Source organism: Fistularia commersonii, chromosome 20 (genome assembly GCF_037954325.1).
Source record: "Fistularia commersonii isolate RoL2024-O1a breed Wild chromosome 20, RoL_Fcom_v1.0, whole genome shotgun sequence".
Taxonomy (NCBI): Eukaryota; Metazoa; Chordata; class Actinopteri; order Syngnathiformes; family Fistulariidae; genus Fistularia; species Fistularia commersonii.
The window spans coordinates 12,177,419-12,190,573 of record NC_141303.1 but is presented as its reverse complement, the minus strand read 5'-3'; the positions used below and the strand labels follow the sequence as shown (position 1 = coordinate 12,190,573).

The 13,155-nt window shown below is 39.0% G+C and overlaps 1 protein-coding gene across 8 annotated transcripts in view; it reads left to right on the top strand.

Moving 5' to 3' along the window:
• ptprk (protein tyrosine phosphatase receptor type K) overlaps positions 1 to 13,155 on the top strand; it is a 111,927-nt gene that overhangs the window by 512 nt on the left and 98,260 nt on the right. For all 8 annotated transcript variants that reach the window (XM_086166871.1, XM_086166870.1, XM_086166867.1 and 5 more), the window contains exon 2: positions 5,728 to 5,751. In XM_086166871.1, coding sequence (XP_086022997.1) covers positions 5,728 to 5,751 — 24 coding nt within the window. The remainder of the gene's footprint in view (positions 1 to 5,727; positions 5,752 to 13,155) is intronic.

The window sequence follows — 13,155 nt, the reverse complement described above, 5'->3', positions numbered from 1 at the left end:
GCATTCATGTAGAGTGTTTTAATACACTGCGCACGTCGTCAGAAGCGAGCCTTGTTTTTTGGGGGATTTTAAATCATTTTCTTTTGGTCTCAGTCGAAATGGGTGTGAAATTACCGGACCTTGTTTGAATTAGGTCTGTTTGCCAAGTAGGCTGCGCTTTCCTCTCACCTTCCGTGCAACACTGAGCCAATAAGCCCGGGGATCGGCTGCGCGATTCTCAACATCTCGGAACTTCAAAGTTATACTTTTGGTGCGCAGCGCTTTAGCGCGGAGTGGCGATGGTCCTCGACGTGCACGTAAAAATACGCACACAGTTAAGAATCATGTGCGCATCCCGGTTACGGTGGGCTAAATTGACAACCTTTTCTGTTTTCATTTGTGGACGTGGGGGAGCGCGGCGGCATCGCGGAGCCACGGAAAAGGCGCATCCACAGCGGAAAAGTTAATATTGCAGCGCTGAGATCAGCCCGTGACAACCGCATTATAATTATTATTATTATCGTTATTATTATTAGCTATTTGCCAATAGTCACCTTGGTGCACTGCGGACGTCAAATTAAAATGTTATTGTACAGGAAAACACATTTGCAAACTGTACACATGAGAATAAACATTATGAATCTTCAGTAACATCGCGAATAAAGGTTAAATTACTATTATAATTATTATTATTGAATATCACTTTTCTTGATCCATCACTGATTGTCCCAGCGGACTCGTTCATCTCGACTCGTAACGTTAACATTTAACTTTAACCGAAGAATACCCCCATGTACTCTGCGTGTTCCACAACGCGACCTCCGCTGTCTCCTCTGTGTTTAGCATCGCCCCCTTTTTATTGTTTCAGCGGACAAGTAAGGTAAATTCGTTCCGCGAGTGTCATCAGGTTTTCTCAATCTGCCCCCCCCTCCAGAAAAACTAACTTTATTCACGCTGCATGCGTATCAGACCCAACGCGTAAAAACCCATGCAGTTGCTTTTCTTTGATTCGGACTCCTATTTTGAACAATGTCATCCTGATGACAAAGTCTTTCCGGGATGCGCGGTGTGATTTTATGCGCTGTGTCAGAGACACGCTGTGTAAAGTCCGGAGTCACAGTAGAACTACGTGCACAATCATTGTTCAGAGGGAGAAATCGTTGTAATTGTCGCCCCACTACACAAATACACGTCCTCACCTCGCGATTGTCTGTACAAAATGCATAGTGTACCGCGAAGAAAAAGCCGAACTACTTGGGTTCACTCCTCTCAGGCGTTACAGCTCTGATCTGTCCTTCTGGAGCTGCCTCGCGGGTGCAGGGGCGGACGCTGCGCGGAGAGAACTCTCCATTTTCTGCAGCTCGCAGTCAGTACCTGTGTCTGCGATGGGACTCTGTGTCCGTATTCAGTGCTTATCTGCCCAGAGGTTGACCTCCAAAATCATAGTAAACTCATGTAAACCCACAGTATAAGTCATCCCAGCTTCACTGATGTGTTGAGCATACAATTTAAAATGTCATCCATTCTGCTTCAAGTATGCGCTTAGACTTGTTCAAGATCTGCTTAAAAATACACCTTCATTACCACTTATGTTACTGACTTACATGAGCATTATTGCCTGCCCTTCCCCTCAAAGCCCACCCTTATAACTCATTACTACCCCTCCTCCCTCCATCGTGGCCATTTGGTCCTCAGGGTAATACATGTGTGGAATTTCTTTGAGGCCTGTTTGGGAATTTGAGTGCTTTTAATTTGCAAGTAAATACTAGATGCTGCTTTACATAGCCTGGAGAAAGAGGAGGTGGGCTATCATTACTGCGGGGAGTGGGCAAAAGGCGAAAATCTGTCAAGTCTGCTCCAAATACCCCCCGAAAGACCATACCTTTAAAAGACCAGCAGGAGAAAAATGATTAATTTTGCGAACCAGCCCAAAATGCCATCCTCTTCATGCCCTGTGAATTATTATCCTTTGTGCAACAGATCCGAATGTCAGGTACAAAAAGAAGACATACCAGACTTTTCTAATGTTCTGTTGAGCAAATGAGAGGGGTTGCTCTATCAGACAACCAATAACTAATGTTAATTTAAAAGTGGTGCCTCTTAACTTCAGAGGTTACAAGTGAATGAAATCATAGGAGAAATGTGTTGTTTTGTTCTTGTACACTGAAATCTCAGACAAGTACAAGAAAAATCAGCTCAGGATTTATAGCTGTCTGTCGTTTTGAATTTTGTTGAGACGTCCTCTCTCTAAATCTGCTTTATTTCCCAGCTTTTATCTACAAACTTCCATTAGAAACTCAGAAGTATAATTGATAGCGTTGGCACATTAAATGTAATTTTTATAAACTGGGTTGTCTCTTGTCTTTGCTTATCACACTGCTTTGCAGTGGATTTTGTTTTTAGGTTATCACTTGCAGAGACAGTGAAATACATTTGAATGAGCTCGCCTGTCTTGCAGCCTTTGCAAAGTCAATGCCTTAGTTTATGTTAATTTGACTACTCTCTAAATCTGTCACCTCTCTGATCGAGTTGTGACACACATTCTAGACTTATTTAATCTTAATGAAGTGAAATAATTGTTTTCCATTAGTGTCTCCAGAACGAATTAGACGGCTGCGGCAGCAACTGAACACCACATCTGAGCTAGTTTAATTATAATTGTAAATTATTTTCCTATTTTTCAACATTAGAACTATGTTGGCTTAATTATAATTACTTTTCAGCCCCATTTGGAAGATGAAATAAAAATATGTTTTTTTGGGAGAAAGATGGGAGAAAGTGAGTGATGGTGAGAGGGGAAAAGAGGGAAAAAACAACAGGGAATGCAAGTATTGGCTTTTGGCTATGGGCATCTCCACTACTCAAGAGACTGTGAAAACGGCAGGGGGGAGTGTTTTTGTGTGTATCTTTCTGTCATGTTCCATGTGTATGTGTGGAGCAAATGTGTGTCTCAACTCATGTGTGTTGCTGTCACTTACAGAAAGAGAGTGAGGCCGATGCTTTTGAGCCCTCCGGAGTACAGTGTTACAAAGAATAGCATGTGAAATGTTTCGTCTCATTTAGATTCATGTTAAAATGCCTCCTCATTCTATGCCATGTCATGCCATGTAAAATGGCGCTAAATCAAAGGCTGCTTTATTTATTTTCTGGTTTAAAGAGATGCTTCAGTTTGCTGCAGTGCAGATTCTTCTTAATGTCATCTTCTCAAATCAAACGCTACTTTGCTCAGAGCCAGTCTGTTTCTGTGGCTTTCAATTTAGTGATAGATTTTAAAAGAACTCTTTGTAAGTCTTGGCTCATTTCTTCAATCATTTGTGGATGAAGTCTGCAGGCACAAGAGTGTGTGTGTCAAATGTAATTAATCTGTTCAGTGAATTAATTAACTAATCCATTATTAGACCCTGTGCGTGAATGATTTTTTGCGTTTTGGTTATAAAAATCAAGTAATTTTGTATAAGACAATAGTGCAAAAAAGGGATGATAGATGTTGGAATTTTATTCACATACCACACTGAAAATGTGGAGGAAATCACATGATGCAGTGATGTTTCCATCGTGACAGTCAACCTATTTAAATGATTTTCTGTTTGATCAAGCAGAGTAACACAACATGTCGTGTAACCACTGATTACATTGAACTGCAACTAATGAACACTTTTATCGTGTTTAACTCCGAGTCAATTTTGAATGTCTTCAGACCCTTAATCGATGATTATTCAAGAAAATCATGGGAATGCTCTCCTAGCTAAAAGTCTTGAGATGCCTGTCAAACAATCCAAATCGTATGGAATTTGATGAGAGTAATACAAAACTATTTTTGAAGGAAGGTTAGGGCAACAGCCAGAGAACAGTTGTTTAAGGAAGGATTATTATGATCAAATTTCGTTGTCAGAATAGTTACTTGTACTTGTAATGTTGATTAAAAACTAGACCATTTATTATGATCCTCGTGGTATTCATTTGTGGTGGCTAATTCTCTTTTCCACTGCAATCCACCTTTTGGTGTATTTAACAGTTATTCTAGTGAGAGCAATTGGGAACGAGGGCCTCACGATTGGATTTATTTTTCAGTTTTTTGAAGGTACCACAGCAATATCTATCCATAGCTTTTTTGTTAATCAACCTTTTTTGTTGCCCCTTTCATGCTATATATTACTATTGTATCTATTGATTGCTGTGATATTTTACACAAATTGAAATGTGCAGTAAACATGTTGATGGATACTTATGTACTGCTACTCTCAAAATCAGGTTATAGCCACTCATTCGTGATTAGTGTAAACCATTAATCAGCCAGGAAGTGAACCAGGAAGGTGTTAGCCCCACTGGAGATGAAGGGAGGAAGTACATCCAGAACAAATTCAGAATCCAGGAAAGATCCCATCTTGATGAATGATGGTGTTTCTCTAGTATCATCAATCTCTGCCCTGCCCTGTTTGGCTCCGGTCACAGCTGTCAGTATAGGGATGGACATGGATACGGACACACACACACACACACACACACACACACACACACAACCATACATGCACACATAGTGCTGAGATGCTTGGTTAATGATAGATTAAGTAATCAACACTGCCGATTAATTTCATTACAGTGTGCACAAATACACACTTGCTCACTCACAGCTTTAGTGACAATTCCCTGCCAATGCTCGACATCGTTTAGGGGCGGTATGGTGATCGTCTTTGGAACCAAACATTCCTGGTTTGATTCCCAGCTCCTCCTAGTGTTGTTGAGCAAGACACTGAACCCCTAACTGCTCCCCTGGCGCTGGTGGACGGCATGGTTCATCCATGATGGGTTAATTGCATAGAACAAATTTCCCCGAGAGGGATTAATAAAAGAGATATTGTGTTGGTTTATGTATGGTGACAGTATTATCGGAAGGGAGGCATTTCTGGTGAGTGTGGATTGTGAGGCTGAGGAAAATGGCAGCTGCCGAAAGACAGTCTTGAGAAAATATAAAAAAATGTTTTTAGGGTTCTTACCACTAGTGAGAGATCAAGCACAGGGTAAGGGCGAAGGACAGGCAGCTGTTGGTTTATGTTTGTCTTTTAGGACTTGTGAGAGACATCAGATTGTCCTCACTGCTTTTCAAACAAAGAAAATCTATTGTAAATGGTAGGTGTTATAATAAAAATTACAGTAATAATACATTACTATTGTTATTGCCAATGTTATTTTTAATTTAACATGGTTCCGAAGCTGCTGGTCCCTTTCTGTTGATTGGTATGCTTATTCAACATGGTTGTAGACAATATGTTTTCTGATCGTATGAAATAAAAAAGGATGCAAATCAATATTATTGCTGTTTTTCATTATTGGTTGAAATTAATCTTAATTCCACCTTTTTCAGAATGATGGTTAGAAGAGTGTTAGATATATTGCTATGTAAATGAAGGATACAACAACATTAGACCGATATGTGTACTCATCTTAGTAGAGTGATTGTTTCTCATCAACACTTTCCATCCATTTAAAAATAATTACATGTGATTCTTTTCTTTTTTTCGAATTTTCAAAAATTTAAGTTTTTTTGGGGGGTAGCATTGGGCGGTGTTTTATATGTACTCTGGTGAAAGATAAGACGTTAAGTTAAATGATAAGATGTAAAAAATGACATTCTTTTGGTGTAATACACTTCTTCTCAAGTACTACATCTATTTTGTATGAATGATTGTTTGCCTATGCTTGTTTTCGATCTAATTCTGTCTCATTATTCTGTGCTCCTATTGGATGCAGCTCACATGGGACGCGCTGAAAAGGGTGAGTTATGATCAACCAGCCAAGGCTGAGATCTATGTCATTGTCACACTTAATGTTAGTGTCATCACCGTTAGCTCATGGTTTCACCCTAACTTTGGGATTGTTTTGTTGTGTGCAGATCCTTTTAATGGCCTTTTCCTTTACTTGTCATCCCATCTTCCTACTGTTGGTCACTACTAACCATCACAGTTTGTTCATAACTTACTTTTGTTTGGGTAAACATGATGTAAGCTGTGATCCTGTATTGCTTTCGTGAAATGAAAAATGAGAAGAACGACGATGATCTGTTTGATTATTACTCAAATAGTCAATAATCAAGTTCTGACGACAGCATTTCCCCTGTACCAAACTTGAATTGGTAAAATATTTTTGAGCTGCCTTGTTCTTGGGTGCTGTCATCTGTGGCTCTTGGTGAATCTGTTTGCCATTTGTCTGTGTGTCTTTTTATGTCTCTGTGTGTAGTTAGACAGCTGTCAAGATATTTGAAATTTCCAGGTGCTATTTGTTTAGTTGAGCCTGGACTACATTCTCTCCTTTCCTCTCCTCTCCTCTCCTCTCCTCTCCTCTCCTCTCCTCTCCTCTCCTCTCCTCTCCTCTCCTCTCCTCTCCTCTCCTCTCCTCTCCTCCCCTCTCCTCTCCTCTCCTCTGCAAATCTTGTCATCTGTCTTATACATATCCTCTGTCCTTCTTCCCTTTGTTACTCTCTTTTATACAAAAACACCACAGCAGTTAGTTGTTAATGAGATACTGGTAGTTCTCTTTTTGCTGTGACAGTGACAGGTGACTAAAACACCATCAACTGCAGAGACTTTATGTGTGTGTAAGTACAGTGAGAGTGATTCACATAATTGCACACCTTTATTCTCTAAAACACAAATTATTTAACAGAAATAATACAAACCTAATGAAAACCCAGCAGGGCAGAAAGGCTGTCAGTTCACATTAAGGAGGACACATTTCTGAAAGGGCTTTTGGCAGGTTTTCCATCAGTTCTCACTCTTCTCTGTTGATATATCTCAACTTTGTCCCCAAGACAAGATATTACTTGATCCCATCTTACAATTTCATTTATCTTTGAAATTGAGTCAGAAAGGTCAGTAATACTGTTTTATGAAGGAGAAGTTTATCTTATTCCATTTTTCATTGACTTAAAATAGATGATTTATTTTGGCTTTGAATAGATTTCCGTCTATTTCTAAAACAAATACAAAGCGACAGTGACAAATTCATGCTAAAGCTCTCTTTTTTGAAATATCTTTACTCCGATATGGTTCATTGTATTTTAAATTAAACCATATTCAAATGAAATGAAGTGTCTCAGTCTTAATACAAGAAAATAGCACATAATATTTTAAATTGTCTATTCTATTTAAAGAAGGTCATATTAGCAGAACATCAGTTGTCAAATTTGGGGTTGTTCCCCCAAAACAGTAGCACAAGCATTATCATGGTTTCGGTTTGACTAATGCTTGAAGACACTGGGGTCGAGCCAAACTATTGAGAAAAAAAGCGCATCAGGGTCAGGGAAGTCTGGTGGCTCAGTGGTTAAAGTGTAACTAACTGCCTTGGCTTTTAATCTGTCCCATGACATCTGCCACATCATCAAACGTTACCATACTCCTATTTTTCTCTTCCTCCAGCTATCTACTCACACCCTAAGTCTTCAAAAAAGCTTCCTTCACTTTTCAATCAGAGGGAATTCTTAACATCACAATTTCTTTACCAGAGAGATCAATTAACTGCAAAGAAAATATGATTTTCTTTGTATCTTTATTTATGTGAGGCAGAAGTTTTGTTTGTATGATTAGAAAATGTGACAACAAAATTGTTTACATAGAAGCCTGACCATGCCAAATGCTTTGGTGTCCTGGGTTCTTAGACAGTTCTAAAGGTTTCATATGTGTCTGCGTTTGTAGCCATGGGCCATGGCTGTAGTGGTTTGCATCAGTCCCGTTATGTGGACATCTGTCATGAAGCCGCATCCCACACATATACATAAAAAGTCGGCATAAGCAGTCTTTGTGCAGCTCACCACCGTAAGTCTAATTCCTGATCTCTATGTAGCTGCATGGTAAAACCCCCCAGGGGACGTTCTGCATCACTTTCAGCTGTATATTGTACTGTTTTCCATGGATCTTGTCAGATAAAGGTGGCAAATGCTGAGCATGGCATTTGTGGCTTACACTGTCCATGTACCCAACCTTGTATGCTTAAGCAAGGGCAATCGCAGTTCAGATAAATAAAGAAAAAAAAGGAAAGTTTCAATCATTTTTTTATGTTTTGCACAGAAATGTTAAGTTACTGTGTTATATTCAGAAAAAATGTAACATGTTTTGGATAAGACAATTACTACTATCCTCACACTTCTGTTCCATTCTCGTCTCTTCTTTTATCCTCTTTTTACTTCTTTACTCTTCTCTCCTTACCTCGCATCCCCTCTCCGCTCATCTTCTCTCTCTTTTAAGCGGATTTTAATTTAAGAGCAGTAGAAAGCTTTCGAGATATATAAACCTTACTCTGTGTGTGTGTGTGTGTGTGTGTGTGTGTGTGTGTGTGTGTGTGTGTGTGTGTGTGTGTGTGTGTGTGTGTGTGTGTGTGTGTGTGTGTGTGTGTGTGTGTGTGTGTGTGTGTGTGTCTGTGTGTGTGTGTGAGAGAGAGAGAGAGAGAATCAGCGGCTTACAGACAGATGACCAGTCCATTAAGATTATCATCTCCATCATGACTGAATCTTCATATCACCACGATGCTGGTCTTCTGTTCATTTGTGTTAGCAGAGATTTAAATCTTCCAACAGAATTTCAGAGCCACTTTGTCTTTTCCTTATGATTGTATTTGATAGTCTTTTTTTTCTTTAATCTGTCTGTTAGCCTAATCTCTAAGTCTGTTTGTCTGCCTTACTGTCACCCTGTCAGTCCTTGTGTGTCCCACCTGTCTTTAGAAATCTGGATGACTGCAGACACATGGTCAGCCTGACATTGGTCCTGTGTATGTCCATGGACACACAGTCAATCACTTCTACAGACACCTTGTGTTTGTTTAGGAATTTTAGTACTGAACATTTGTTGGTCTGATCTTGTATTTCTAGCCTTGCATGTATTTTAGAGGCGATCTTTGATAAAGCATTGTGTCAGTGTTATCATTTTAACAAATAACACCTTAGAATTCCAGAATTTGTCAGTAATTAAAAAAAAAAAAAACACGTCATAAAGGCTGTGTCTGTTGTTTAGCACATGATCATATCATAGGCATGAAGGGAATCAAAGTAGCATGCTACAATCACGTCCGCTTTAAGGGAAAATGGTTTGCTGTTTACTGAGATCAGCAAATAGCTGTAAATTACCTTCAAATGAGAGTGAATTCATTTTCCAGATTGATAGCATGTTCCCATCCTTTGTATATGGTTTCTAAGTGTGCTAATTGGTTTAATAAATTATGTTCCTGCAGATAAGACAAAAATATAACTGTTGTATCATCGTATCATAAATCAGTAAATCACCAGCCATCAGCATGCTTATAACTCAAAGACTGTCCAGGACCTCCTGCTGATCTGTAAACTCTTACCTCCAAGCGGCTGGCATTTTAGATTTATTCCCATGCATTCATGAACCTAAACAATAGCATTTACATGGTTCCTATAAATTTTAGGGTTTCAGACTCCAACAGAGCCTGTATTTCTCCAAGGCATGTCAGTTTTTTTACATCAGAAACACTCAGTAAGTCCTTCTGGGAAGCCCTGACTATGGCCACAAAACTGCTGAAGTTATTTGAATGGTGTGTCCTTTCTGAAAGTGATAAGAAAGAAAGGGCAATGCAGTCGAATTCTCAAGGATGTACAGCTGTAAATCATGTTAAGGTCACAAAGACAAATAGCTACATAAGAAATCTAATATCTCATCTCCTCTCCTCTCATCTTCTCTTGTTTCCTTTCCTTTCCTTTCCTTTCCTTTCCTTTCCTTTCCTTTCCTTTCCTTTCCTTTCAATGTCATCTTTCTACTCCAAGACACTCCAGTTAGTTTACCTCACTCCTGTCCTACCCACTCTCTTTCCTTGGAATTTATGGCCTACTAACCCAAACAAGGCAACACAGACCCTCCCCCTTCTCACATATTCCTCACTCCCTCAGTCTCCCTTTCGCCCGCTTAACCCCATCCCTCCCATCTCTACCCTCTCTGTTTCTCCTTGCCCATCTATCTCCTCCTCCCTCAGTGTTGAGCTGTTGTAATTCCCTACATAAGACTTACGAGCAGAGGTCGAATTTCCTTCGCTCAAATCTTTCTCTCATAGTGTTATATTTCAGGGATACTGTGTGTGTGCGCGCGTGTGTGTGTGTGTGTGGTGGGTCAAAAAAGTTATATATAAGTGTAAAAATGAATAACTAAGACATAGAAATATTTTTCTAAGTAACGGACCAAATTTCATGTACTCATGAATGGGGCTGGAAAATTACTCTGATTAATACACCAAATCTTAAAATATGAATTTTGGTACACGTAACCTGAAACATAAACCAGTGTGAAAACAAGTAATTCGTCTCATCCGTCCATTGTCCACTGCTTATCTTACACTTAAGTTCACAGGGGATGCTGAGGCCTATCCCAGCTGTCATTGTGCGAGAGGTGGGTTACATTGTGGGCTGGTTGCCATTCAATTGCAGGGCCACATATAGAGACAAACAACCATTCACTCTCTCATTCACACATCAGGACAATTATCTTCGTGCTGTGGGACGCGAGCGCTAACCACTGTGGCACCGTAAGACCATAGCGACCCAGTTTATAGCTGCTAAGTGAAATGCTAATGTATGCATTTTTATTCCATAGTGTAGAATTATACATCCTGTTTACCCTTCAATTTGACTTCCTTATTCGCTTCAAGGTCCATTTTCCTTTTTCAAATGCTGTCCCAAAAACAGTTGATATTGTCATTGGGGAATGCTTTTGCTCTGCTGTGTTTTTTAGTTCCACCAGATTTAACCCCCCCAACACATAAATGTCGAAGAAACTGTCTCATTGTATTTAGTAGCTTGGCTAAGTGTCACTTCGTCTATATTGAGCCAAAGGTAAATACAATGTCCGTGCGTGATTGTTTTGTCTGTGTTAGTTTTTTCTGTGCATACAAAGGGAGCTGTCTTGTTAGAGTAACGGTAAGCAGATACAGCAATACCTCCCCGTGACATAAACTGTCTCTTAGACTCAGCATCACACATATGAACACACACACAACCACACAATACTATCCTAACTCACTTCGTCACTCTGTCCTGTAGCGTTAAATTTTCACCTCAGAGCAAGCTACATAAAGTTAAGTACCGGTTTTAAATTGTACTATTGGAATCTGTTAGTTCTAATAAAACATATTTCGATGTATTGATGGAGAATATTGACAAAAATCAGAGACAATGTGTAGAATATATTTCTATTTCATGTATCATTAACAAAGTTATTCACATTATAGCTATACCTCTATAAAAGTGTCTTCAAGTGTATCATCTGTGTTCATGTTTATTTGATCTATTATCATAATCCAAAGCTACTTTATTTAAAATGACTTTGACTATTCTTTAAATTGTATCTTTATAATTTGTTTATAATATTGCTGACCATACCTGAGCAAATGTAAACAAAACTCTTAAATGACAGCGCAGTTGTTAATTGAATATGTATTTTTATTGATTTTTTTCTTTCTTGCTGCTTTATTTAGCCAAATGTTTACATGCTCTGGCTCACCATAAAGTTGTTATTCCCACTTAATAGAATGACTTTCAAAATGTACATTTTTTTCAGCAAGCGAGGAATCAACATTGAGCAATGTAATACATTCCTTCGTTGTCTACATTGCCTATGCCTCACACTGGGTCACTGAAGCCAATCCCACACTCAGTTGGAGTGGGGATTTGACCTGGATTGGTCACTAGTTGATCAAAGACCCACATATACAGGCATACAATTCCAGATCTCATTTACACAATGTCAGAATTTCTTTGTTGAAACTGGAGTTGAATTTCAAGAAAGAAATTCCAGAAATTTCTCTAGAAAGAAATTATGTCCAGTTGCCACAAAGAAATGGGCAAGGATTGACCTTGACCTGGGTGACTGAGAACCTCATTCACAGTTATGGACAGTTTAGAACCTCCTTCATTTTTTGGGTCTGTAGCAAGAAACCAGAGAAGCCATGCATGTTATGGTTGAACATAGAAAACTTCACATTGAAAGCAGTATTGTGGGTGCAGGTCATCGCATTACTGGGAAACACTAACACAAATATATCAAATATCACATACAATAAAGTGAAATTATTGACCCACACCAACTGAATAAATACTAGATTATTGAATACTATAATAGCTTCAGGGGCCAGACAAGTGCAATACAATGTTTTAGATGCTGGCTGTATAACCATGTTACAGTGTGTCTAGAAAAGAGCATATCCGTCCAATACAAATCATCTTTTAAAAAAAAAAAAAACAGAACAAGAAAGGCAAACAAAAAAAAAATATCAATCAACAATCTAATTTTTTCCTTTTGTTTTTTATTCTCTTTAACCCCCTCCACACACACACACACACACACACACACACACACACGTACACATACCTTTTAAATGAGAATGCGAGTGTGAGCCACATGTGGTTTCAGTTAGCCACACTTTCCCCTAACACTGGCCCCAAACTAACCACTTGTACTTCACCATGGCCAAGTACATGTGTATATTCTCTCCTCAGCTCCCCATGCTGCTTTGTGTGGCTGTAAATCAGACTATGAATACTCAAGTGTATCTCAGGGTGTATGTATGTGCTGTACATGTTCTTGAGACAGAGTCAAATAAAATGTGAACTAACGATAGTGGTACAAAGAGACAGGAAAAATTTAGAAGTATGTTTTTTAGTGAGGCAAGAGAAGTGGGAGGGGGAGTGAATTAGAAGTTGGATAAGTGCATGTTTTGTGTAAGGACATTGTGGGTATGAACTATTCTTTCATCAGTAGGTTACAATGTTGAGATGTTGATTTTAAATGTTATCAATGTGGATATATTATAGGAGGTCATGCAAGGGATTTAGAATTGTGTGGACTTATGGCAAAGTAATCTGCTGTTAGAGGATCAATGTTCCATTGCTAATAATAGGCTTAAATGTACTTTATAGCATATTTTGGTGTTTCTCCTTTTGTTGTTTTGGCTAAATATGTAAGCAGATTGGGCTTTGCTGCTCTTGTAGGACTGCAAAAGAATGCACTGACTCACAGAAACACTGACCTGGCTCTGTTTGGAAGAGCAGACTAATGTAATTACTTCTTCATGTTCCATATTAGAAATCAATTTTCTACCACAAGGTGTTGTCATGACTCACCACAGTCTTAGGAACCATGGAACGGACTTTATGGAGATCTCAAAGCTGAGCTGATCTCT